Source organism: Benincasa hispida, chromosome 4 (genome assembly GCF_009727055.1).
Source record: "Benincasa hispida cultivar B227 chromosome 4, ASM972705v1, whole genome shotgun sequence".
In the NCBI taxonomy this organism is placed as follows: Eukaryota; Viridiplantae; Streptophyta; class Magnoliopsida; order Cucurbitales; family Cucurbitaceae; genus Benincasa; species Benincasa hispida.
Window position 1 is genome coordinate 4187869 of NC_052352.1, and position 27553 is coordinate 4215421.

Consider the following 27553-nt stretch of genomic DNA (forward strand, 5'->3'; position numbering starts at 1 on the left):
TCTAAAATAATCGGTCAAGAATTCAACTTATATTAAAATCATCATATATCTGTTTGGATATTAATAGTGAAAGAAAATTAGAAAAATGAATATTGAAATATAAACAAATGAATTTAATTATATAGATTGAAGGCCTATTTGGATCGACTAGATAAAAAAAATGTTTTTTTAAAAAGTAATTTTTATTTACATTCTTTGGATAAAAACGGTTTAAAACACTTTGAAAGTGTTTCAAAAAGTTATTTTGAGTCGTTTCCAAACACTTCAAAATTTTCCAAAATGGTTTATTTTCAAAATTGAACACTTGAAAAGTTAAACCAAATACACCACAAAATCATGGTTAGAAACTTTCAAATTGGATTAAAATTTCAAATTTAGATGATATTCATATGCAAATATAACATATATGAAAGTTAAATTTGTACTTTCTTCAATTTGAATGAGTTATGTTTGATTTTGGTCAAGTAACAACTCAATTGAGTTAAATTTGACAAAGTAATCAATTTTTGTATTTATTTGATTTTATTTTGTATTTTGAAGAGTTGCTAAGTTGTTGACCTATAAATAACAACTTGTTTCTTCATTTGTAGTATCCTTTTTCAAATTGAAGAGTTATCTCATTTCTTTATTTCTTTTGATCTTTAGTTGAGTTGATGACAAATATCTAAGATTTTTGTCATATCCAAGTAGTTTGAGGTTGCAATTTTATTAGAGTTAGTCATTGTATTATTTGAGATAATCGTTGTAGTTTGCTTGCAGCTCATGTAGAACGAATAATTGTTTTCAAGATAACGCTTATCAGAAACGTGTCTCAGTTACCTACATTGATGTCTCTAACATATATCTCAAGAATTTTAGTTATTTCAATTCATAAATTTTGTTATTTTTTTTTTTGCTTACTTTTAAAATTTGAGCTTTAGTTATACAGTATATATACTATATTTTGTTGAGGTGTAATCAGTTTATGTATATCACTTCTTCCGACCATAGCAATTTAACACATGTAGAATCACTTTAGAGATGAAATGTAATCAAATGGCTCCCAAGTCACAACTAAATTCACTTTTGAGATGATGTATCCAGCCGTAAATTATTTTAATCTTTCTTAAGAAAATTTTTAATTAATAGTTTATAGCTTTATACAACCTCTCGAAGACAGCACTAAGAAAATAATATATCTATATATGTCGGCATAATTAGTATTACAAAATTATTGTATATTAGATAATATAAAAACGGATTTATTGGATACACAACTTGGGGATGTAGCTCAGATGGTAGAGCGCTCGCTTAGCATGCGAGAGGTACGGGGATCGATACCCCGCATCTCCATTATATTGAGCTTTTTTATTTATCTCCGGAATCAACGGCCAAGATGTGATCGTCAGACGTATTTCCCACTGTATCCTCGACTCCCAAGCTTTCAATGGAAGGAAGATCTGACCGTCTTAGCGCGTCTCATTTCGCAAATTTCCCGCCAATTCTTCTTCCAGTTGAGAGAAGAATCGATCCCAATCCTTCGTCCTCTTCTTCTATTTCCACCTTCTTCTTCGAGCTTAGTGTGCCTTTCAATGGCTTCTCCGTTACAGGTCAGTATCATAAATCGCGGTTTCGTGTTGGTTCTGGTTCTCGATTACTGTTCGTATCGAAGTTTATGTTGATTAACTTTTTTTTTGTTCCCTCAAAATTTCGTTCGTTTTTCAGCTCAGGATTGAAATGTTTGATCCGTCATTTGAATCGATTATTCCAGAGAAGTTACTCATTTCCGTTATCAGAATTTACATGCGGTAATCTCGTCTAGAGTTCAGTGAAATAGATCTTAAGACGTCTTGGTTTGGTAATTGTTCGGCTCTGTAGTTAGTAATCTTCCACTGTCTTTCTCAAATTTCATAGTTTCTTTTTGACCTCAGAATTTTGAAGTGGTTTGACGGTCATCTTCTTGCATCGATTTTACTGAAGAAGTCACTCATTCGGTCTCAATTTTACATTAACAATTATCAAGAAGTTACGGTATGACTCTTGGATCATTATTTATTTTTCGTTTGTTCACTTATTATTCTGGTTCTTAATGTTCTGTCGATAACTTAGTTGATGAAATGCTGGTGAGTAAATAATTGAATTGATCCTTCCACTTTATACTGATTAGACATAACACTGGCTAGCCCATAGCATAGGAGTATTTTTTGTAGCGATAAACAATAAAGGCAAGCAAATATATTACATGATATTCCTTTCTTTTCTTTTCTTTTCTTTTCTTTTTTTTAATGATTAGAATGCGAATGAAACATTAATGATAGAAGTACACAAAAGCAGAAAAATCGGGTACATGAACAAACAGGTTACAACATACAATAGTCTAGTTCGCTTCACAGGTTACAATAGTTTAGCAATATATGCTAGAAAGGACAAACAGAGCGGGAAACTAGAGAAACACTGACACCAAGCTATATTCTTGAAATTATCGACAACAACGCTTCGACAGCACTTATTATATCGTTGGTATAAACCTTGCCTTATTGGAGCTTTAGATTCTTCATGAGCCTGCAATAGTTTAAAAAGAAAGGGATAGAAGGATTAGTTAAATGTTTCTTAAATGTGAATATATGGACAAGTAATTCTGCAAGGAGGCAGTGGTATTTTTCATGACCCTGCCATAGTTAAAGGAGGAATTGATGTTTAATTAACGCAACCCATGTTAGGTTAATAGTTTTTTTAATCAGTACTTTTGTGGCCAAATACTGAAGTAGATCCAAATGTTAAAGAAGCGATTTATAAATAAATACGTAGATGTCTGAAGTCAGAAATACAGGACCATGTGCATGTAATTTAAAGCATGGGAGATTAGATTTCACGTGGTCTTTTTCTTAGAAAGGGGAAGTGGGAATGCATGAATAGGAATAGCATGAAGTCTTTGTAGAAAAGACTTCTTTATGAGAGATATGCGGTTGGGCTTAAGTTGTAGCTAGTTCAGTTGGAAAAAAGAAAGCGTGGTACCTAAGGATACGCGGATAAGCTATTTTGTAAGAAGATAAAATAATATAATCTTTTCTTTCTCTCCTCTGCATACATACTGTTTATAGAAATTCATTCAAGAACGGTTATTTCCTTTTATATAGCCTCGCAGTCATTCGGACTTATGAAAAGGAAATTGAAATTTTAGATGGTTGGGATGCCAACATATGTCTAGTCTAACTAAAAGCAAAGTCATTATCTCTATCGCTATCGATACGAGGTTTTTGGATGAAACTAAAAGTAAAGCCTTAAGGATTTAAATTCAAAAAATGGATAATATTATACCATTGAAGAAACAAAGGAGGTTGGTTCTCCTAATAATCCTCGTGCTACTTGTAAGAATCATGTTAATTTGGAGGTCTTTTTCACTTTTGAACTGAGGTCTTGATGACTTTACCAGGATGAAAGTATAGGATAGAGACACATGACATAAGAAAAACGCTTAAAAGTAGTAAGCAGCACGTTACCTCTGCTCATCAGCATACACTGAACCGTTGGAAACAATGGGCTTGTAGTTAGGAAGAGGAACTTTTCCAGATTCTATATGCATGAGATCTTGCAACAGGATATCATAATGCCTTTTTACTTCCTCAGCTGTTTTTCCACCCACTGCCCTGGCCACCTTTTGCCACCGATCCGGTGTGTCCTCGGGATATAAAACCAGAGCGTCCTCAAATTTTTTGTTTTGCTTAAGCGTCCATGAGGAGCTAGAACTTCCTGAAGATTTAAAAGAGCTTGATGCCATTATATAAAGGAAGTTTGGATGGAAAGTTTTGAAATACAGGAGAATAAGTAGGTGAAGATACTGCAAAGAAAGCCAAAGAAATATGGTAAGAAAGAGACCAAGGATCCCGTTTAAGAGAGGACCAAGTCAAGGTATGGTGTGAAAATGTGGGCTCTGAGTGCTTCTTATATACTCAAGGTGATGGTAGTGGGATTAAACAAGTTGAAGAATACGTTTTTGGGCGATTCCCTTTGCTTGAGAAAGTGCAAGTGACCGACCAAACGAGTCGTAAAATCTTTTCAAAACACTGTTCTTGTCACTTATAATATCATCACTTCATCAGCAATGGGAAATTCTTGAGAATTTATAGGCTGGTGGAGGGATTAGATCCAATTCTTAGCCTACGCAATAACACACTGATGCTGCTTTCTATATAATTAAATTGTTGGTCCGTCTCCATTGCATATTTCTTCCGCTACTTGCAATAAATTTAATCCAACAATAGGACTATCTCTCTCACTACTTTTTTAACCGGAAAAAACGGCTACCACTGGTACAGGCCTTTTTGCAACATTAGCTTAGATGTGGAAATAAACTTTTAAAAGAGCCTATAGAATGCCCGCATTTGGGAACTTTAGGGATAGAAACTTTTTTAGAGATATCAAGTACAGAAAGAAAATAGACACTAGAATCAAAGTGTGCTGAAATGAGGAAATAGGATCAGTAGAAATACTCTGAATTCTGGGCAGGTATAACTTAGTAAATAAGACTTTAATTACCATTTCAAAAGTTGATGGTTTGATTTCCTATTAACGCACTTGTTTAGCCTTTCACTTTTATTTTCTAAAATTTAATATAAAAAAAAAAATAGTACAGCTTGATTTTGTTTGTTTGTTTTGAGAGTAGCTTCATTCTTGTTAATTTATTCGTTATTTGAAAAGAAAAATTGAATCTGATTCTAAACACTTCGGATTTAGAATATCTAGTTTCACAGAAATATTTATATGTTAGTGAGAAATTTCTTGATTTTAGCATGTATTGGTACTATTTTTTTTTGGGGTCTCATTAGCATTAAGTACTTTATAAATATATAAATCTACATATTATATATAGAGATACACTATGCATTTTGTTGAGTTTTGTAATTCTTCAAGCAAGCAGAACACCGTAAAAACAACTACCAGAATAATGAACAAGGCTTTAAATTTATAGCATGATCAAGAGTAGAAGAAGAGAGAACACCAACAATTTATAATGGTTTTACTATAAAAGTCTACGTCCACTTTCAGTCACTTTTATTAGGATTTAGCAGCTCATTTCATACAATATATATGTGATAGTATCCAGTTCACAGAAGAGGACTAAAAGAAGAAAACATTGATTAGATTCTTCATTCACCTAATTCGATGGATTCTTCTTCAACCGGCCGACAATCTTCAACTCTCACTGGAAGAAGATATAATAGCTCTAACTCGAGAATTTCTCTTGTTATATTAAAAGGATTTAGTTGGAAATAGGGTTTTTAACCTAGGGGCATTTATGTAATTGTGTAAGACCTCTAGAACTTCCTACTGTCTATTTATACAGTGAGTCCCTGTGTATTTAGTATATCAGTTTTAATAAGAAAAGACTTTATATCGTGGTTTTTCTCCTTGCACTAGGGTTTCCACGTAATCATGTTGTTTTCTCTTCCTTCTCTTTTTAACATGGTATCAGAGCGCGGTGACGAAAACCTAGTTGTTATGGAAGAGAATCAACCTTAATCCTCCTCTGTTGATGGGTCTTCAAGTTTCGACATGAGAACGATAATCCGGGCAACGGTAAAGGAATGTTTTCAGGACGCCCTACTGGAATTAATATTTTCCGTTCAGGTACAATCCTTGGAAAATCGTCCTCAGCCAATCGGGTATCACTATTTCAGAATAAGTCAGAATCCGATCGGAGCTGGAGCTGGCCGCGAGGAACCTTCGATTCACGATCGGAGCTATCACGATCAGGGCAGAGTTGATGGCGGTCACGGCAGATTCGACGGTCTCGGACGTGAGGAACAAGCTGGCCGTGAGGAGGTGTTAACCGTCGATCGGAATTATCAGGGCAGTGGAAGTAGTATCGGGGGCGAGGAGCAGAGGGGGAGGATCAGATTAGGGTTAGTACCGGTCTGGAGCAAACCGGACCGGTTCGGGTTGAACTAGGGTAGACCAGCCATCGATATTTTGATTTTAATTCCGACCCGAACCAATCCGACAACTCGAACCGATCCGACCCGAGGCAGAATGTTGTGTTTCAGTCTGACCTGCGATTCGATCCACGACCCAAGAGCTCATCTGTCCGACCCGAAAGCTCTTTTACCTAGTTTTTTGTACCAGCCGATCCACTTTTAGCCCATCCAGCCCGACTCGGTGATCCAGTTTCTTCAATAGTCAAACCGATGGTTTTTTCACATCCAACAACTGAGGTCTCGAGCAACCAGTACCTGTTCTGATAAATTGTGGTTCAGCTCGTTACCCAGACGATGTAAGACAACGGTTGGCTTACCTGCAACAACAGATTTCTGATCTGGATACGATGTTCGGTGCAAATCCTCAACCGGTTTATTCAGAAAATCTGGTAAACTCATTACCTATAGTGCCTAACGTTTCCTACTTATCTGGTTCGATGGGTAATTCTGCAGGATTTAACGTCGGAGAAAAGTTAAATGGCCAGAACTATTTTTCTTGGTCTCAATCGATCCGGATGGTCTTAGAAGGGTGCCATAAGTTGGACATTTGACGAGTGAAATTCCAAAGCCAACCCCAGGTGATCCACAAGAACGAATTTGGAAAGGAGAAGATTTGTTGCTACGTTTTGTCTTGGTGAACAGTATGGAACCCTAGATAGGAAGACCGTTACTGTATGCTGCCACAGCCAAGGATATCTGGGAGGCGGCGCAAGATCTATATTCTAAACGATAGAATGCCTCTCGGCTATATACACTCTATAAATAGGTTCATGAATCCAAACAAGGGTCTATGGATGTTACCTCTTATTTTAACAAACTGTCGATGCTGTGGCAGGAAATGGACTTGTGTAGAGAAATTGTCTGGAATTGTCCACAAGATGGGGCCCAATATTTGAAGATTGAGGAAGTAGATCGTGTTTATGTGTTTTTGGCTGGATTAAATCCAAAGTTTGATGGGGTTCGTAGTCGGATCTTGGGCCAGCGTCCGATTCCTTCACTTCGAGAAGTTTGTTCTGAAATACGGCTGGAAGAAGATCGGTCGTGTGCCATGAATAATACAACTTCAACTACTGATGCAGCTACTTTTATTGCCAAGCCGTCCGGTACTGATGGTGATAAGAAACCTCCTTCCGTTTGTGAACATTGTAAAAAGCTTTGGCATACGAAGGATCAATGTTAGAAATTACACGGGAAGCCCCTAAATATCAGACGACGACAGTCTCACGAAAAATCTAATACTAGTCTTGCCTTGGCAAGTGATTCAGTAGATGACCAAACTCAGAAGAGATCTCCTGGTGACAGTAAACACAGTTCAAGTACCGTTGGGGTTAGTGCAACTGCATAGTCAGGTAATTTTCCTTCTTTTGGCCTAATTAGTGTGAATGGTAAGAAACCATGGATTGTGGATTCAGAGGCTACTGATCATCTTACGAGTTCCTCAGAGTTATTTATGTCATATAATCCGTGTGCTGGTAATGAGAGGATTCAAATTGCAGATGGATCTTTTGCCCCTCTTGCAGGAAAGGGCAATATCTCTCCATCATGGTTTAATTCTACGTGATACCTTACATGTGCCTCAAATATCATATAATCTGTTATTTGTCAGTAAACTAACAAGAGATTTGAGGTGTAAGGCGATTTTCTCACCTGATTCAGTTTTATTTCAAGACCTGAAATCGGGGATAACGATTGGTACTGTCCGACACGATAGGGGACTCTATTTCCTTTCTGACGAGGCTTCCTCTAGGAATGATCACCAATCATGGTTTATGTCTTTAAATTTCTCTGTTTCTGAAAATGATGTTATGTTATAGCATTTTCGCATAGGACATCCGAATTTTCAATATATGAAATACTTATTTCCTCATTTATTTCGTAATGCTAATACTTCTTCTTTTAATTGTGATGTTTGTATTCGTGCCAAGCAACATCGTGTTTCTTTTCATTCTCAGCCTTATAAACCCTCGAGTCTTTTTTCTTTTGTTCATAGTGATGTATGAGGTCCCTCACCGGTTACTACTTCCACGAGAAAACGGTGGTTTATCACGTTTATAGATGATCACACCCGTCTCACTTGGGTTTTCCTGCTCAATGATAAATCTGAAGTGTCCTCTATTTTCCAACAGTTTTACACAACTGTCGAAACTCAATTTAAAACAAAGATTGGGATTTTAAGAAGTGATAATGGGCGAGAGTTCTTTAATGCCTCTTTTAGAGAATTTCTCGACTCTAAAGGTATTGTTCACCAGAGTTCGTGTGCTTACACTCCACAACAAAATGGAGTAGCTGAGCGTAAAAATCGGCATCTGGTTGAAGTAGCCTGATCTCTTATGTTATCCGCCACCATTCCGTCATACCTTTGGGGAGATGCAGTTCTTACTGCTGCTCATCTCATTAATCGGATGCCCTTTCGTATTCTTAATCTTCATACCCCTTTAGAGTTGCTTAAAGAGTCTTTTCCTACTACTCGGTTGATCTCTGATGTTTCTCTTCGGGTTTTTGGTTGTGTTGTGTTTGTTCACTCCCATGGTCCAAACCGCACAAAATTTTCTCCTCGTGCTCAGAAGTGTGTCTTTGTTGGATATCCACTTCATTAACGTGGACATAAGTGCTATCATCCGTCATTTCGAAAGTACTATGTCTCTATGGATGTCACCTTTCTTGAGGATCAATCGTTCTTTCCGTTAGTCATCTTCAGGGGGAGAACATAAATGAAGAAGAGACTAACTGGTCCTCTTATGCTATTCCTTTAGAGTCAGCGCCTATTCAAACCTTGTCTAAACCTAATCCTGATCATGATAGTTTGGTTCTTCCTACCAATCAAGTTCTTTGGAAAACGTACTACAGGAAGAATCTCAGGAAGGAAGCAGTATCACTTGTTGAACCAGAACTGTCGGCTCCAGTGCAGGAGTCAGACCTGTTATCAGGTCCAGGTACGTGTATTCCTAATGATGTTGATTTATGTATGGAGGATGATGAAGGCAAGCGTGACAAGGGGGAAGGAAGCAGTGATACTAAGAGAGTAATAGAAAGGGAAACTGTAGAGGATGGAATGATCGAAGTTACAGAGGATGAAATAGCCCGTGCTAATGATGATGTGGAAGTTACTACTGAAGTTTCTGATACACAGATAGTAAATCATGGTGAGAAGCCTGAAGAGGTGAAAGAACGTGATGCGTCACTTGATCTTTCTATAGCCCTCAGGAAAGGTACCCGTTCATGTACTAAATATCCTATGCATAGTTACATGGCGTATAATAATCTGACATCCGAGTTCAAGGCTTTTACTACTAGCTTGGACACTGAAGTGGTTCCAGATAACATAAGTGTTGCAATAAAAAAACTAGAATGACGGTCTACTGTTATGGAAGAAATAAGAGCTTTGGAAAAGAATAAAACCTGGGAACCGGTGACTTTGCCTGAAGGGCACAAAACAGTAGGATGTAAATGGGTGTTTATTATAAAGTACAAGTCAGATGGGACGATTGACCGATACAAGGCTAAACTTGTTGCAAGAGGTTTCACCCAAACATATGGAGTGGATTATTCTTAGACGTTTTCACCTGTGGCTAAACTTAACACGATCCGAGTGCTTCTGTCAGTAGCTGTGAATAAAGATTGGCCCCTATACCAACTTGATGTTAAAAATACTTTTTTGAACGGGGAACTTGAGGAGGAAGTCTATATGAGTCTCCTTCCTAGGTTCGAGAGTCAATTTAAAAATAAAGTGTATAGATTGAGAAAATCACTATACGGACTGAAACAGTCTCCAAGGGCTTGGTTTGACAGGTTCACGACGTTTGTGAAAGCACAGGGATATGTCCAAGGACATTCTGATCACATTCTTTTTATAAGAAGATCAACATCAGGGAAAATTGCTGTTCTTATTGTCTATGTTGATGATATTGTTTTATCTGGGGATGATGATGTAGAAGTCACAAGACTAAAAACAGAGATGGCTAAAGAATTTGAAATTAAAGACCTCAGGAAGCTAAGATACTTTCTGGGAATGGAAGTGGCTCGCTCAAAAGAGGGTATATCAGTTTCTCAACGAAAATATATACTGGACTTGTTAAAGGAAACAGGTATGACTGGGTGTAAACATGTTGACACGCCAGTAGAATACAATGCAAAAATCGATGATAAGAATGATGGAATTCCTGTTAATAAGAAAGGTATCAGCGGTTAGTTGGGAAGTTGATATACTTGTCTCACACAAGACCTGATATTTCTTATGCAGTAAGTGTTGTGAGTCAGTTCATGCAAGCTTCTTGTGAAGATCATATGATGGCAGTTGAACGTATTCTTCGGTATCTAAAAGGAACTCCTGGTAAAGGTCTAATGTTCAAGAAAACTGATAAACGATCTGTTGAAGCTTACACTGATTCTGACTGGGCAAGGTCTGTTGTTGACAGAAGATCTATGTCTGGATATTGTGCGTTTGTCTGGGGAAATTTAGTCACCTTGAGAAGTAAAAAAACAAGGAGTTGTTGCTAGAAGTAGTGCTAAGGAAGAGTATCGAGCCATGAGTCTAGGAATTTGTGAAGAAATTTGGTTGAAGAAAGAATTATCAGATCTCCAGCAAGATATTGAGCTTCCAATGAAATTATTTTGTGATAATAAAGCTGCCATCAGTATTGCAAACAACCCAGTTCAACATGACAGAACTAAACTCGTGGAGATAGACAGACACTACATTAAGGAGAGATTGGACAGTGGAAACATATGCATCCCTTATATTTCTTCAAATCAACAAGTTGCTGATGTTCTTACAAAAGGGTTATTGAGACGAAATTTTAATTATTGTGTAAGCAAGTTGGGGCTTGTTGATATCTATGCACCAACTTGAGGGGGAGTGTTGGAAATATGGTTTTTAACCTAGGGGCATTTATGTAATTGTGTAAGACCCCTAGGGCTTCCTATTGTCTATTTATACAGTGAGTCCTTGTGTATTTAGTGTATTAGTTTTAATAAGAAAAGACTTTATATCGTGGTTTTTCTCCCTACACTAGGGTTTCCACGTAATCCTGTTGTTTTTTCTTCTCTCTTCTTTTTTTAACAGATTTCAATATCTATTCTAGAATCCTTAAGCTTGATTAACCTCTCAGTGAACCTCGATTGAATTCTACACACACACCCTCTGCCTTCAACCTAACAATCAACTTTTATTTATGGAGGAAAAATCACAAAAATGCCTTGGGTGAATCACGTGTTCTATCACTTGAGGACCAATAACAAATTTTGTTATTCTGCATGTGATTTCTAGCCAACTTCTGACCTCAATTGATATCACTTGCTTCTAGAAGGCAAAAAAAAAAAAAAAAAAAAAAAAGATAATTAGCTATCATTTTCAACAAATCTCCACCTTGATAGCTTAGATCTTTTTCTTCAGTTGCAAAACATCCAACTCAAAAGTGACTTTCAAACCATATCTTCTACACAGAACATATTTTGAGAATTTTAAGGCAACTCTCAAGTTTTCCATAAGGCAAAGCTTTTAGTGAAAGTATATGCTGCATTTTCATTTGAAGATATTTTCTCTAAAGTGTATCTACTACTTACCAAAATATCTCTTAGAAATGATATCGGACATCAATATGCTCAGTTCTGTTATGGAAAGTTTGGTTTTCTGATAGGTATACAACATTCTAGTTATCATAGAAAACTCTAACAATACTTTTGTCACGGACAAGTTCATTTGTAATTTCTTTTAACCAAATTGCTTCTTTAAAACTATCAGAAACAATAATGTATTTGGATTCAGTAGTTGGCAAGGTTACAACCGACTGTAGTGTCTTCCAACTAACTAAATTTCTTAAAGACAAAAAAAAAAAAAAAACATATCCAGATAATGACCTTCTTTTATCACAGTTTGTTGCATAATCAGCATCCTCATATCTCATTAAGCTATTTTGGTTTGAATTATCTTGAGTGTATAAAAAACCGACAAATAAGGTTGATTTGATATACTTGAATATCCATTTGACAACATTCCAATGTTCTTTACCCAAATTTTCCATAGATCTACTTACACCACTCATTGAATGAGTTAAATCAGGTCTGGTACAAACTATCAAATACATCAAGCAACCTACAACATTTGCATAAGGAATATATTCCATACATTGCTTCTCATCCTCTGTAACTAGTGATTGAGAGGTAGAGAGTTTAAAGTGTTTAGCTAAATGGGTGTTAACTCCTTTACAATATGCCATATTAAATCGAGCAAACATCTTAGAAAAGTATTGTTCTTGTGATAGGGTTAACTTCTCCTTAGATCTGTCTCTCCTTATATCAATACCCAAGCTCCTTCTAGCTTGCCTCAATTTCTTCATCTTGAACTCTCCTTTCGATTGACATTTAAGTTTCCCTATCTCTAGTTTATCTTTACAGGAAATTAGCATGTCGTCTACATAAAGTCCTAAGATAATTGGGGACTTATCTTTACTATGTTTGAAGTAGACACTTTGGTCAAGCCTGCTCTTAAAAAAACCACAAGAAACTATAAATGAGTCAAATTTCAAGTACCATTGCGTTGGAGATTGCTTTAAACTATATAGGGATTTGTTTAGGAGACAAACTTTGTTTTCTGGTCCTCTTTCAACAAATCCTTGGGGTTGAGACATATATGGTTTCTTATAAATCTCTATGCAAAAATGTTGTCTTAACATCTAGTTACTTTAATTCCAAATCAAAAGCAACAGTTAAAGATATGAGAATTCTAATGGATGTATATCTAACCACGGGAGAAAAAATATCTTCATAATTTATCCCTTGAGTTTGTGTAAACTCTTTGGCAACCAATCTTGCCTTAAATCTAGATGGTTCTTTATTATCAACACTTGGCTTAAGTTTGAAGATCCATTTACAACCAACTAGTTTTTGACTAGTAGGTTTGTCAACTAAGGTCCATGTGTTGTTCTTATGTAATGATTCTATTTATTCTTTCATGGCCAACATCCATTTATCTTTATTTGGTGAATTAATAGCCTCTTTAAAGGTTAAAGACTCATTATCAATATCAATCACATTTAGTGCATAATAAACAAGGTCAGCATAGGCATACCTAGGTGGTTGTCTTATTTCTCTTCTTTGCCTATCCCTTGCCAACTGATAAGATTGTAAATCATTCGGCAGCTGGACGAGTAATTCATGCTGACTATTATTAGATGATTGTTCTGTTGGGTTTTATGTCCTAAAACTCGTAATTTTTAAAATGATATACATTTTCTATAATCAATAAACTTATTATTGATTTTATAAATTGTCTATATGAAAGTCGAAATCCAATAAACTAAGACCCATAACTATTTCGTTAATTGATGACTTAGGTAACTTAATCTTAATCCTGAACTAATTATGAACTCCTGTTCACTCGGAATTATCCTTAGATCTGCATAGGTGAGGGCAACTCATTATCGCTGGCCCAATAAGCTTCCTATTTTAGGGGTAAGATTAGGTAGATAGCTGGGAACATAGGGTGCAAGACAGAATTCACTCCTACCCGTCATAGGGATAGTAGATAGGTTGTTCCCTTTAGTACTGAATCCAGGTCTTGAACAAGGGGCCGCACCCTCTCCTTGGCTTGAGAGGGGTTCAGTTTGTAGGTTTGACCTTAAACCAATTGTTCATTAGAGGATTAGTGGAACTTAAGGAATAAGATGTAGTCTTGGAGATAAAACGATTTTATGACCCAGTCGAGATTACGAACAACCTGTGAAGGATTAACTTACTAATCATGGTTATATTATATGAATACAAATATATCTATAGTGAGGGGAGTGCAACTACGGGACTATAGTGGAATGACCCGTTAGTTAACGAATGTTGACTAGCTTCATCTAAAAAGAGTTTAACCAGCTAATCTCGGATCGTTGGAGCCCATGATCTATAGGTCCATTAGGTTCCCCTACTAGCTCATATGGAATAAACTTAGAATAATATGATAGAATGATTCGAATTGTTCGAATTAGGTGTAGAGAGAGAAATCGACAAGTATATGTGATATAGTGGTCGGTTTTCAGTTTAGAGATACAACTTTAATGATTAAATGTGATTTAAATATCAAGAATATGAATACGTTCATATTTGGAAGTTCAGAAATAATGGAAATGGTCAAAGATGTAAAAAGTCAAAGAATTGACTTTTGACTTTGAAAAGTCAAACTTTGACCAGCCTTATATTCAAATGTGATTTGAATTTCGAGAAAATGAATACGGATTCATACTCGGGAGGTTAAAATTAGTCAACATGGAAAAAGTCATAAAAAGTCAAAATGTTGACTTTTCGGTCAAAATTTGACTTTGACAAAATGACCATTTTGCCCTTTGACTAAAGTTAGTGGAAAAATTCAAACTTTTGTTGGATAATTCCACTAACAAGATAGTGGGCTAGGTGTTGGCTTATAGTAAAGACATCAAACCCACTTAGATAGTGGATTTTGAGGTGTTGGGTTTTTATGAATTTGTTTCACGCAATTTTTGCATGGTTTTTTCTATAAATTTGGGCTTTCAATTTGGATAGAGAACTTTTGACAATTTTGCCAAAATTAGTTTCTAAATTGGGTTGAAAAAAAAACCCAACCCAGAACCAATCCATCTCCTATTTCCATTTCTTTCTCGCTCTCGGTTTCTTCATCCATCGGGTCCCACAACTGGTTCTAAGTCCAGAGGATAGTAGGTAAGCTCTAGTGGTTGTCTGGTTCGTGTTCGGGAGGAGATAGAAACGTTTCAGGAGCTTCAAAGGTAATATTTCAAAAAACCCTAATTAATTAATTTAGGGTTGTACGCTATTTTTGTGCAATTAGAGTAAAATTGGTCCTCAATTCCGCTACGCATGCCTATTTTTCTATCATTAATTTGGTTTAATGAGTTTAGCCAATTAATCTCGGATCCTTGGAGCCCATGATCTGTAGGTCCGCGAGGTCCCCCTACTAGCTCGTAAATGGATTAGCTCTAGAGTAGCTTGATAAGTTAATTTGAAACGTTCAAATTAGAATTAAAAGAAATTAGTAATTATATGAAATATAGTTACTTGTTCAATTTGAGAATTAAATGGAATAGGAGAATTTATATTTAAATATGATTTAAATAAAAAGATGGATATGTGTAAAAAATCAATTTAATATTTGATATTAAATTAATTTAATTTGTGAAATTAATTTTATAAAATTAATAAAATTTTCACTTTTAAAATCAAAATTGATTTTGAAATTGATTTTGATGGAAATTGAAAAATTGACATAATGGACAAAGGAAAAACAAGTTTTTCCATTATCCATCTTCTACTTGCTCATACAAGATCCATCACCATTGCCTTTAATTATTCCAAGCATGAGCTGCATCTCATGCAACTCTCTTCCTTGCATGATGGTCTGCAATATATTGAAGAGATTGGAGTGAATTTGGGCATGCAATCAAGAGAATTTTAGTTGAAAATTCGTGGTGAAGAAAAGGTTCTTCAACAAGATTGCTGCTGTGGAAAATTCTCCATAATCCCTTGATTTAAACTTGTTTTGAGTCCCACAACTCAATCTAGAGTACTAAGAGAATAGCGAGGAAGATCTTGAGGTAGTCTACAACGAGATTTTGAGAAGATTGTAGTTGAAGATCGAGTTTTGAAGAAGTTCAAAGGTATGTCATGAAACTCACTTGTTTATGCAAGAACATGCTTTATATTTTGCCAAAATTAATGAATTAGAGTGCTTAAATGATCCTTACTGCTTTCGTTGTTGCTGATACAATCCTTTATGTTCTGATTCAACTTGGAGGCTTTGTTTTGAACAAGATTGACTCCCATTGGAATCAGTGCTGGAAGCTCCACCTTGATCAAAACTGTCTTCTACAACAACAGAATATCTCATATGATTGGTCGGACTGCTTTCAAGATCTATTTCAATAGAGTTGTTCTTCTTTTCTTTTGAGCCGTCTTTTAGAAATACTTGTTTCATTACCATAGTTGATTCATCGAAGTTCACATCCCGAATTATGATCAGGTTTTCATTCCATTTTTCCATGTTCCATAATCTATATCCTTTAACTCCTTATGGATATCCTAAGAAGATGCACTTCTTAGCTCGATTATCCGATTTTCCTTCTTTGGTACGTGCATATGCTACACAAAAAATATTTTCAGATTGGATAAATCAGGTGGTGTCCCAGTCCACATCTCTATGGGAGTTTTGAACTTAATTGCTAAGGATAGTTGTAACGACTGCTTCTCCCCAAAACCTTTTATCTAAGTTAGCACTAGATAAGTCAGTTAGTCCATTTTGTTGTGGTGTGCCCCTTACTGTGAAGTGTCTTTCTATTCCTTCTTTCTCACACATGTTTTTGAATTGTTGATTCACAAATTCAAGTCCATTGTCTGTGTGGATATACTTAAGCTTCCTATTTACCTTGTTCTCTATGAGAACTTTCCATCGATGAAACTTTTGGAATGTTTCATCCTTGGACTTAAGTGGATAGATCCATTCTCTTTTTGAAAAATTATCCACTATTGATAAGAAGTACTTAGCACCTCTTTCTGGTCCCCACAAATCAACATAAACATATTCCAAAATATCTCCAGAAGTGCATTCCCTTTATCGAAGGATACTCAAGTTGCTTTCCCATAACTGCAGCATTCACATAGGCCTATAGAACCAATGGAATAAGATCCAAGTAGCCCCTGTCTCTCTAACTCTGTTAGTCCCTTTTCACTGATATGCCCCAATCTAGCATGCCACATCACTGCAAGTTTTTTATCATTATGATGGCAATAGCTGTTGTGCCTAGGATGGTAGAGCTTTCAAGGATGTACAAACCATTTATTAGTTTTCCATTTAGTTTTACCATAGCTCATTTGATGATCTTCATTATCCCATTTTATGTTTTACATAAATATCCAGTTTTGTCAAACACCCCAAGAGAGAGAATACTTCTCTTGAATAGATCCAATCTCTTGCACTTTGCATTCATAGTGGTTGCCTAGCAAGACTGTTCCTTCATTCAGAGATTGAAACTCTTGAAACCATTCTCAGATAGATGTCATATGGTATGGGCATCCAGAGTCTAGTATCCAATCAGAGGATCCAAAATCAAATACATATTCTGCTACAATCAAAACTTCAACTGATTCATAACCTTTAGTGATGTTTGCATTGCTGTTTTCTTCTCCCTTTTTATTCTTTGCCCTTCTTTTGTTCTTCAACTCAATACAATTTCTTCGGATGTGCCCTTCCTTATGGCAATAAAAACATTTTTTGCTTTTCCCTTGAGACTTGAATCTTTCTCTATTATTTTTTGACTTTTCCCTACCAGAACTCCCTTTCAAAGACTTCTTTTCAGACCTTCCTCTAGTGAAGTGAGTTTCACCATCTTTGGAACCTGTCTTCTTATATTCTAGATCAAGAGATCTTAGGGCATTAATCACAATTTCTATGGTCAAGCTATCTCTACCATATTTAATAGCATTCTTAATCTCATTATATGATTCAACCAATGAGTTAAGCAATATGATAGCCTTATTTTCATCATCTAACTTCTCACCAATGTTACTTAAATCAGTTGTGGTCCTATGAAACTCATCTAGATTATGTTCTAAGTCTTTTGAGGTATCCATTTTGAAGGCAACAAAACTTTTGCTTAAGGTGTAGCTTATTAGTTAGAGACTTAGTAAGGTAAATCTCATCTAATTTCTTCCATACCACTTTTGCGGTGTTCTGTTCATTTACTTGCTGGAGAACATTATCTGTCATATACAAGATGATCATACTGTATGCAAGGTTTGTCATCAAATTGGTCTAGCGCCTTAGCTACCTTCTGCTGCACCAATAATGCTCTCATCTTCTTTTTCTAAAGAGAGAAATCCCCTTTTCCATTGAACCTCTTGGCAATGAACTTGGTCGTCATGTTCCTCAGAAAATGAAATAGTCAGTAGAAATTGACAAGATCGAAAGGTACTCTCTGATACCAATTGTTGAGTTTTATAACTCTTCATAGCAAGTAGAACACCATAAAAACAACTACCAGAATAATGAACAGGTCTTTAAACTTATAGTAAGATGAAATTGAAATTGAGCAATAGGGTATGTTGCAGAAAAATGGATGCATCTCAAGTTGCACTAAAATATTTTTTCTTTATTAATGGATAAATTCTAGTGCACATTTCTCTTTGCATCATGTCAATAACTAACGGGCTAAATAATAAATAAATAAATAATAAGTTTTGTTAAATAATAAATAAATGAATAGTAAATTACATGAATAAAATCGACAAATTATTAAGAGCTTTTAGGCCAAAATGTATTAGAGTTCACGAACGTTAGTTCTAGGATTTTATAATTCATCAACGTAGATTTTAGAAAAATATTGTTTTATTAGGAGAGGGATTCGAATGCCACTAGATTATGATTCAGGTTCCAATCTTAAGAAAAAAACAAACACTAAGCTCATGTCCATAGTCAAGTAAAGTAAGATACTTAAGTATTTAAAAAGACATCCAACTTTTGGCTAATATGCTAGTCAACTACATCTATAGATTGCCTCTCGAAGTATGAAATACCTTTTCCTTTTAAAAAAAATAGTTTATATGTTATATAATCTATTTATCTGATCTCTTTGGATTTTGTTTTATAGCTCCACTTAGAGTAAATTTATATTTAGTGGCACTATTATTTTAAACCAAAGTATTTTCAGGGAATTCAAGAAAAAGAAGAGGAAAAAAAAAAGTTTTAACAAAATATTATTGTATGACCGTGCTCTTCCCAGTTGCTTATGCTTTCAAATGCACGGGTGTAAATAAAAAAATCTGCTGGTTTATAAAATCTTTGATGGTAAGAATTATTTATGAGAAGTTTATTAAACGATAGATTCATTTATGAAGTTTTATCAAATCAAAATAATTAAGATTGTATTATGATCGCAACAATCTTTGATTTTTATTGTAAAAATTATTTATTCTAACTTTTAAAATCATTGGATTAAATTTTAACTTTTTTATTTTCTTCTTGTCATAAGAACCAAATTGATAAATTAACCTACTTTTTTTTGATTAAATAATCTTTAAATTTTTTACCTCGCATATTATTAAATTCTAACTTATTTTGAGTAGTGTGAGTCTTTTTTGTTTGGTGGTTGTTTTTCTTTTGTTCATGTTTTCTCTCTCTCCTGATTAAGTTTTGATTGTGCTTTGATTACTGGTTCTGAGGTCTCTTACTTTTAATACAATCCAATACCTTTGAAAAAAGAAACTAATTAAAATTTCACTAAATTTTGGCTAACTTAACAATAAGGTTTAATATTATAACTTCTTCTTTTCGAGTATAACACAATGGATTGGAATTTGTACCTCATTTTTAATGGAGTAGATAGAATAACTTAAATTTTAAGTTATTTTTGGCTATCATTGAATTCACATTATACTTGTATAATTAACTGTTGTCTAAGAAATTGATTAGAAGGGTTGTGTTGTTTGAAGTCTACAAATTTCTTAATTTTATATTATTCTATTAAACTTTGTCATTCATGTGGGCCACAAATATTTGAGTTGAGATAGAATATCTATTTGTTCACGCACATCTAACATTGGGTGGACACTTGAACTAGAATGTTAGATCTTGTACAACTTTTTTACTGAAAAAAACTATTGACTTGAAAAGAAGGTAGTATGAATATTGAATTGTGGTCTGCGTATTTCCATGCTTTTTACAATTGGCTCACTGTCTTTGTCATAGTCTGGTTAATCTTGTGAATAGTGGCTATCATCAATATTATTTAAAAATTTTATAACAACACAACTTTTTGAAAAAGAAAGATCTAATTTTTTAGGTAATTATTTACATTTGCCTTGCTTAGGTTTTAATTACCTTTAAATAAAATGTTTGAAACATACAATAAAACTAATAAAACCACTCCGTTGGACCTGATAGAAATTCTTCGTTAGAAATCAAAGATTAAAATACCAATGTCAATATCGAGATTCTAATTTTACGGATATATCAATAAAATATCGATAGTAACAAATATTTTTTTTTAATAAGTCATGAAATTTACAACATTTATTTAGATTAAATAGTAGGTTACTTTTTACTCCCAAATTAAATTAGGAATATTGTTTTTAGTATTTATCTTTATATTTGACTTAAATAGATTATATTTTTTTATGTTCTATCAGCATTTATAAAAAATATTGGAGATATCAATGGATATTTAATATCGATATTGAATGCTTTATGGATATATCCATATGTTAATGGATATTTTGATCATTGTTAGAGATTATTGTATATTTTGATCATTGTTAGAGATTATTGTATATTTTGATCATTGTTAGAGATTATTGTATTCAGGTGGACTATAAATAAGTGCGTGCATATTACTTATTATTACAACTTGCTGGGAATGTTGAATTGATACGCAGTTTATTCCGTTCCGACAAGAAGGACCAAGCAATAGAGGGCAATATTCAGGTAAATGCTCTATCTTTTTCTCTTGGATTCTTCCAAATCTATCCTAATTCTCATTTAGAATCCTTATCATCACAAGTTCTACACGATAAATGGAAACCACTCCGTTAACTCTTCGCCATTGTTTTATTTTCGTTCGGGCGTTTTCTTTTTCTTTTCTTCTCTCTCACCACTTTTTTTTAATATATTATTCGATCAAGTTGTCACACTAATTTTCATGGGAGGATTTAAATTTTGTTTCTTACTTTCTAGTTTACTTCTCAATTTTTTTTGTTACCCACAAATACATTAATTGTAAGAGAAAACAATGTTTTTGTTGGAATCTTCATAATATACTACTCATTTTTTATGAGATTTATAAGATAATAAAATGGTTGTTTTGAAACAATTTTAAAACTTGAGTTAAAATGAAAATTTTGAAATGCTAAGAGTATAATTAAAATAAATCTTAAAGTTTGAGGGGTAACTTATATCATAGATACCATTATTATTCTACAAATCATTGTTACATTATTTTCGTTCAATTTAACGATAGAGATGATGGAAGAGTTATTTTAAAATAAATTTAAAGTTTAAGTAAGTGTGTAACTAAAATCTACCCTAAAGTATGGAGGTATATTGTGTAATTGGGGAATCAAACTTTAGACCACGAGATTGATAGTATGAACACTATGTCAATTGAGCTATGCTCTTGTTAGCGATTGCAACGATTTTGATAGATGATAAAATTAATCAATTTAATACAAAAATTATTAATTCCACAATACGAAACATTTAGAATAAAAATTCTTTTGAAACAGAAATGAAACAGATAAAAACTCTTTTATTTAACATACATTTAATCATTATTAAAATAACTAACCTATTTTCTAACGATAATTTTCAATTTAGTTGTTTTAAAAGTGCAATCCTGTCATTTAAGTTTACAACGTTTTAATTTTAACAAATTTTAAAATTGGTTGACGATAAAATTATACAATACATATTACATGATACTTGTAGGGAGTTGGCACAATTTTGGAAAATGAATTAAACTACTTAAATAACAAAAGTAAAAAACTTTGCTTAGAAATTTGAAGCGAAAATTAAAAACTTTTCTCTTCAACATTTTTGCTAACTAAATATAATGTTATGTATCGCCAGGTATGTTTATCATAAACCAATCTTAACAATCAAGAATAAGGTTATAGATTTTTTTTTTTTTAATAAATGCAAAGAAGTATCAAAACTCTTTAAATAATATATATTATAAATATTACAAATTATGTGTAAAATAGATTCTCATTCTTAGTGTTAAAAGCCAAATGACACTCTCTCTACACCCTATATTTATTGTCATGTGTCTTATAAATATTCATTCTTAGTGTCCAAATAAACCACCTCCTATTTGTCATTTTGCCTATAAATAAAGGCATTTGTTGGAGCTTGTAAGACAGATACACAGGGTAAAACCCATGAAAATTGGAGAAAGTGGAGAATTTAGAGAAGTTTCTTATTTTAATTTTGTTAATTTATTTTATTTTATTCATTTATATATTATGTTTAATTTATTTTAATATTTATTTATTTTATTATTATATTATATTACATGATATTAATATAATATTTTATTGATATTTATGTTCTTGTTGTGTTTCTCAAGTTCACAACATGTTGTCAGCATCAGCTTCTTTCATTTCCTCTACTGAAGGTAAGTTCTAAAGATATATTGGTTTTTTTCTCTTTATTATAATTAATAAATTAAATGTTATTTTATATATATTTATATATATTAAAATTGTTTAATATAAATATAATATTTTGTAATAGCGTTACTATGAAAAATATTATAAAAATGAATTTTGTAGAATTTGATATTAATGGTAATAATTATTTGTTATTAGCGCTTGATGCCAACATACACCTAGATGCCATAAAAATGTGACCATCAAGAAATAATTTTTCTTCCTAAAGCTCGTCATAAATGGATTTTAAACCAATATGTTAAAGAAGATATTTTTCTACATTTCGAATATGCTCTTACAGTAGTAATATCGAGAGATATTTAAAAAGTATTATATTGTCTTTTCTTGGTTGAATGAGATAATGAGTTATAGATAAAAAAAAAAAAAAAAGAATCTTAGCCAACTAGAACAACACTCCCTAAAGTGAATGTTCTAAAATTTAATAATCGTGGATGAAAAATCGTGAATCTCGACCAACTAGAACAACAATATTCCCTTAAGTGAATGCTGTGAACTTTAATAATCGTGGTTGAGATCGTGGTCATGGTTGAGGAATAAATAATTATTATTTTTGTGGTGGCCGTTCTAATCATTCAAATTTCAAAAGAACCACACAAAATGATGATCACAAAAGAAAAGCTTCACAAGATAAGATTCAAGAAGTGTGGAAAATAAATGCTTTCGATGAGGACTGATTGGACATTGGTCACATACCTATTTTACATTAAAATACTTAGTTGATCTTTATTAAGCATCTTTGAAGGAAAAAGAGGAAAATGAGAAAGAAAATTTTGCATACTAGGATAATGACATATTTGACTCATCTCATATGACAAATTTGAATATGGCAGATTTCTATGAATCTCCTAAAGAGAAAATTGACATAATTGATGGAACATCAAGTATTTCCTTTGACTTTGAAAATTTTTAGATTTCATGTTGTTTTTTTTTCTTCATCTCCATGTTTTTATTTCCTCTTAGTGAATGTTAACCTTTATATATTCTAAATATTATTTTTCTTATTGTAATTATTTTCTTTTAATAAAGAAACTTGAATTATTTTCATATATTTGGGTGACTAAAAAACGAGTAAAAAAGATTTATGTTTTGCAGATAGTGTAACTGCACATATAATACTTACAAGTAAAAAATATTTTTCCAAACTGACAATCTTGGAAGCAAAAATCAATACAATATCAAGTTCTGTAAATTTAATTGAAGGATTTGGAAAAGCAAACATTATTTTGCCTAGATGAACAAAATTTACAATTGACAATCCATTGTTTTCTAGTCAATCAAAAGAAATCTACTTAATTTTAAAGATATACGTTGTAATGGTTATCATCTTCAAACTAATAGAAAGAATAATATGAAGTATCTTTATATCATATCTATTGTCTCATGTGAAAAACGTATACTGGAAGAGTTGCTTGCTTTATTTTTTAGATTATATTATACTCATATACAAGTAATTGAAACATACGCAATAATGAACCTAAAGTTCATGAATTCAGACATATTTACAATTTGACATGACAAATTAGGTAATCTAGGGTCTATAATGATGAGAATAATTATTGAGAATTCAAATTAACATCCATTGAAGAGCTATGAGATTCTCCAATCTAATGAATTATCATGGGATGCTTACTCTCAAAGTAAACTAATCATTAGACCACCACCAGTTAAAGTGGAGCCTAAATTACCTACATTTTTTAGAATGAATTCATAGTGATATATGTGGACCTATTAACCCACTAAGTGTACCATTTAGATATTTTATGGTATTAATAGAAGCATCCGGTAGATGGTCACACGTGTGCTTATTATCAATTGAAATCTTGTATTTGCAAGATTACTTGTTCAAATAATTAAGTTAAGAGCATAATTTCTTGATTATAAAATTAAGATCATTTGCTTGATAATGCTTGTGAATTTACATCCAAAGGTTTTGATAATTATTGTATGTAAATTGAGATCAGTGTTGAAACATCTTGTAGCTCATATTCATAAACAAAATGGTTTAGCAGAATCATTTTTTAAGATGTTTGTAGTTAATTGCTAGACCATTGCTTATGAGAGCTAATATTCCTACATCTGTTTGGGGATAAGCTATTTTGCATGAATGTACGCATTAGGCTAGTAGTTTATCATAAGTACCCGCCATTACAATTAACTTATGGTCATAAGTCAAATATTTCCCATATGAGAATTTTTGGATATGCAGTATATGTTTCAATTGCTCTACCACAACGCACTAAGATGAGTCCTCAAATGAGGTTGAGAATATATATTGGATATGATTCCCTATCAGTTACCAAATATCTTGAACCCCTGACAGGTGATGTATTTACTTCATTATTTGCTGATTGTCATTTTAATGAAACAAATTTTCCAACATTAGGGGGAGAAATTAAGAAGTTGGAAAAGAAATTACATGGAATGCACCGTTATTGTCTCATTTAGATCTTCGTACATATCAATGTGAACTTGAAGTTCAGAAGTTAATTCATTTGCAAAATATAGCAAATCGGTTACCAGATGTATTTATATATGCAAAGAAAGTAACTAAGTCGCATATACCAGCTGCAAATATTCCACAAAAAATCGATATCGCAACACAACAAGTTGTCATTAAGGAGTCTGAAAGATGCCAGAAGCACGGTAGACCAGTGGGTTCCAAAGATAAAAATCCTCAAAAGGGAAAATAATTAACAGTCAATAAGACTTGGTTGAAGATGTAAATACTCATGAAGAAATTCATGACATGACTAATAACGAAGGTGATACAAATATAATAATGAGATTTCAATAAACTATGTCATGCTAGGAAAAAGATGGAATCGAACTTATGTAGTTATTGACAACATTTTTTGCATATAATATTGCTTTTGATATTATATCTGAAAATAAAGATTTTGAACCAAAATCTGTTGAAGAATGTTGACATAAAAAATATTTATTTAAGTGGAAAGAAGCAATCGAGACAGAACTAAACTCACTTTCAAAACATTAGGTTTTTTTACCAGTAGTCCGAATATCAGAAGGTATCAAACCTATGAGATACAAATGGGTATTTGTGAGAAAATAAAATGAAAATAATGAGGTCAAGATTTAAAGCAAGACTAGTTGCACAGGTTTTTCACAAAGAACTAGTATTGATTATGAGGAGGCATATTGGTGGATGTAATTACACTAAGATATTTAATTAGTTTGACTGTGTATGAAAGTCTATATATGCATCTTATGGATGTAGTCACGACATTTTTATATGTCTCTCTTGATAATGATATTTACATGAGAATCCCAGAAAGATTTAACGTACCTAAAACATATAAATCAAATTCCTGGAAATTGTCTTCAATAAAGTTACATAGATCGCTATATGGATTGAAATAATTAGGAAGAATGTGGTACAATCGCTTGAGTGGATATTTGTTGAAAGAAGGATATCAAAACAATCCAATATGTTCATATGTTTTTTTATAAAGAAAGTAGAGTCAAGATTTGCTATTATAATTATATATATTGATTACTTTTAATTAAGATTCTTGAAGAGCTTTTAAAGACAATAGAATATCTTAAAGAATTTGAGATGAAAAATCTTGGAAGAACAAAATTTTGTCTTGGCTTGCAAATTGAGCATTAAATAGATGAGATATTTGTTCATTAGTCAACTTATATAGGAAAAGTTTTGAAAATGTTTTATATGGACAAAACACATCCATTGAACATTCTAATTAAAATCCTTTCACTAGATGTGAAGAAAGATCTATTTCGATCTCGAGATGCTAATGAAAAACTTTTTGGGCCTAAGGTACTATATCTTAGTGCAATTGGTGCACTTATGTATCTTGCTTATAATACAAAATCAGATATTGCATTTTCAGTAAATTTATTAGAAAGATAGAGTTCTTCTCCAACAAAAAGACATTAGAATGAAATTAAGCATATACTCTGTTATCTCCGATGAATGATTGATATGGATTTTTTTTATTCAAATAAATTGAATTTCGATATGGTTGGTTATGTAGATTCTGGATGTGGATATTTATCTGATCCACACAACTTAGATCACAAACAGATTATCTGTTCACATGTGGAGGAATTGCTATATCATGGCGATAAGTGAAACAGACTATAACAATCACTTCCTCAAATCATGCTGAAATTCTTGCAATTCACGAGGCTCGTCGAGAATGTGTATGATTAAGATCCATGACTTAACACATTCATGGAACATGTGATTTGTCTTCTAGTAAAAATCTTTCAATGATATTATATGAAGACAATACAATATGCATATCCAAAATCAAAGGATGATATATTACAGAGATAGAATGAAGCATATTTCACCAAAACTTTTCTACACTCATGATCTTGAAGAAAATGGTGACGATGTACAACAAATTAGTTCAAAGAATAACCTGACATACTTATTTACAAAATCATTGTGAACCGCAACCTTTGAGAAATTGGTGCATAACATTGGAATGTGGCAACTTAGAGATCTCAAGTGATGTTTCAATGAAGGGAAGTAAATATACTTTATTCTTTTTAAGAGTATTAGATTGTATGAAATATGTACTCTTTTTCCTTTGCTAGGATTTTTTTTCCCAATGGGTTTTTTCGTAGTAAGGTTAGACATATTTCATATATATATAATGGGTATCTAAGGGGGAGTATTATAAATATTATAAGGGGGAGTATTATAAATATTACAAATTATGTGTAAAATAGATGCACATTCTTAGTGTCAAGAGCCAAATGTTAATCCATCTACACCCCATATTTGTTGTCACGTGTCTTGTAAATACTCGTTCTTAGTGTCCAAATAAACCACCTCCTACTTGTCATTTTGCCTATAAATAGAGGCATTTGGTGGAGCTTGTAAGACTTGCACAATGGACAAAATCCATAAAAATTGGAGAAAATGGAGAATTTGATAAATTTCTTATATTATATTTTGTTGATTTATATATTATGTTTAATTTATTTCAATATTTATTTAATTTTAATATTATATTATATTAATATCTGTGTTTTCATTGTGCTCGAGTTCACAAAGTTAACTGAGATATAATAATGTAGGCTGAAAAATACTATTTAGTCATAAATTAAAAAGCTTACATTACATACTTTTTCCCTAAAATTTGATGAGTAGATTTATGAGAAACTACTTGCATCTGCTTTGAGAAGAATCTTTGAATAAGTAGAATCCTTGTAGGGCACGATTATAATTATTTTGAATCTATATTGAAATAAGAAATCCTTCGTGCTCGATTATTCCAAATGATAAGAAATAAAAGCCAATCTGAACTTTTTAGCATGTTGGACAATGATTTAATCTATTATATAATTAATTAACACAACTTGAGAGCAATTCTTTGATTTTATTCTGATTAAGTATATATGTTTTATTGTTTTTA

At 32.9% G+C, this 27553-nt stretch overlaps 2 protein-coding genes and 1 non-coding gene across 3 annotated transcripts; 2 read left to right on the forward strand and 1 right to left on the reverse strand.

The window, feature by feature from the left end:
- The first annotated feature begins 1259 nt into the window (after window positions 1-1259).
- Window positions 1260-1332, forward strand: TRNAA-AGC. Its single transcript has one exon. It is a non-coding gene; the product is annotated as a tRNA-Ala (tRNA).
- A 66-nt stretch (window positions 1333-1398) lies between these two features.
- Window positions 1399-22101, forward strand: LOC120075501. The gene is made up of 5 exons (XM_039028951.1): window positions 1399-1589; window positions 1705-1787; window positions 1911-2010; window positions 20355-20403; window positions 22043-22101. Exons 1-5 carry the CDS (start codon window positions 1572-1574, stop codon window positions 22099-22101), a joined length of 309 nt encoding a protein of 102 aa, XP_038884879.1. The 5' UTR covers window positions 1399-1571.
- On the reverse strand, window positions 2274-4636 carry LOC120075165 (protein RADIALIS-like 4). Its single transcript, XM_039028349.1, has 2 exons — window positions 3480-4636; window positions 2274-2541 (listed from the first exon to the last, which is right to left on the reverse strand). Exons 1-2 carry the CDS (start codon window positions 3755-3757, stop codon window positions 2514-2516), a joined length of 306 nt encoding a protein of 101 aa, XP_038884277.1. The 5' UTR covers window positions 3758-4636; the 3' UTR covers window positions 2274-2513.
- Window positions 22102-27553: the final 5452 nt, after the last annotated feature.

What these genes read in the sequence shown, in the direction of transcription:
- LOC120075165 (XM_039028349.1), bottom strand. Translation starts at nt 3,757, where the DNA reads ATGGCATCAAGCTCTTTTAAATCTTCAGGAAGTTCTAGCTCCTCATGG. An exon ending in GTGTATGCTGATGAGCAGAG is followed by an intron (nt 2,542 to 3,479) that starts GTAACGTGCTGC and finishes AAACTATTGCAG; the next exon opens with GCTCATGAAGAATCTAAAGC.
- LOC120075501 (XM_039028951.1), top strand. An exon ending in GTTATCAGAATTTACATGCG is followed by an intron (nt 1,788 to 1,910) that starts GTAATCTCGTCT and finishes TTTTGACCTCAG; the next exon opens with AATTTTGAAGTGGTTTGACG. An exon ending in ACAATTATCAAGAAGTTACG is followed by an intron (nt 2,011 to 20,354) that starts GTATGACTCTTG and finishes ATTGATACGCAG; the next exon opens with TTTATTCCGTTCCGACAAGA.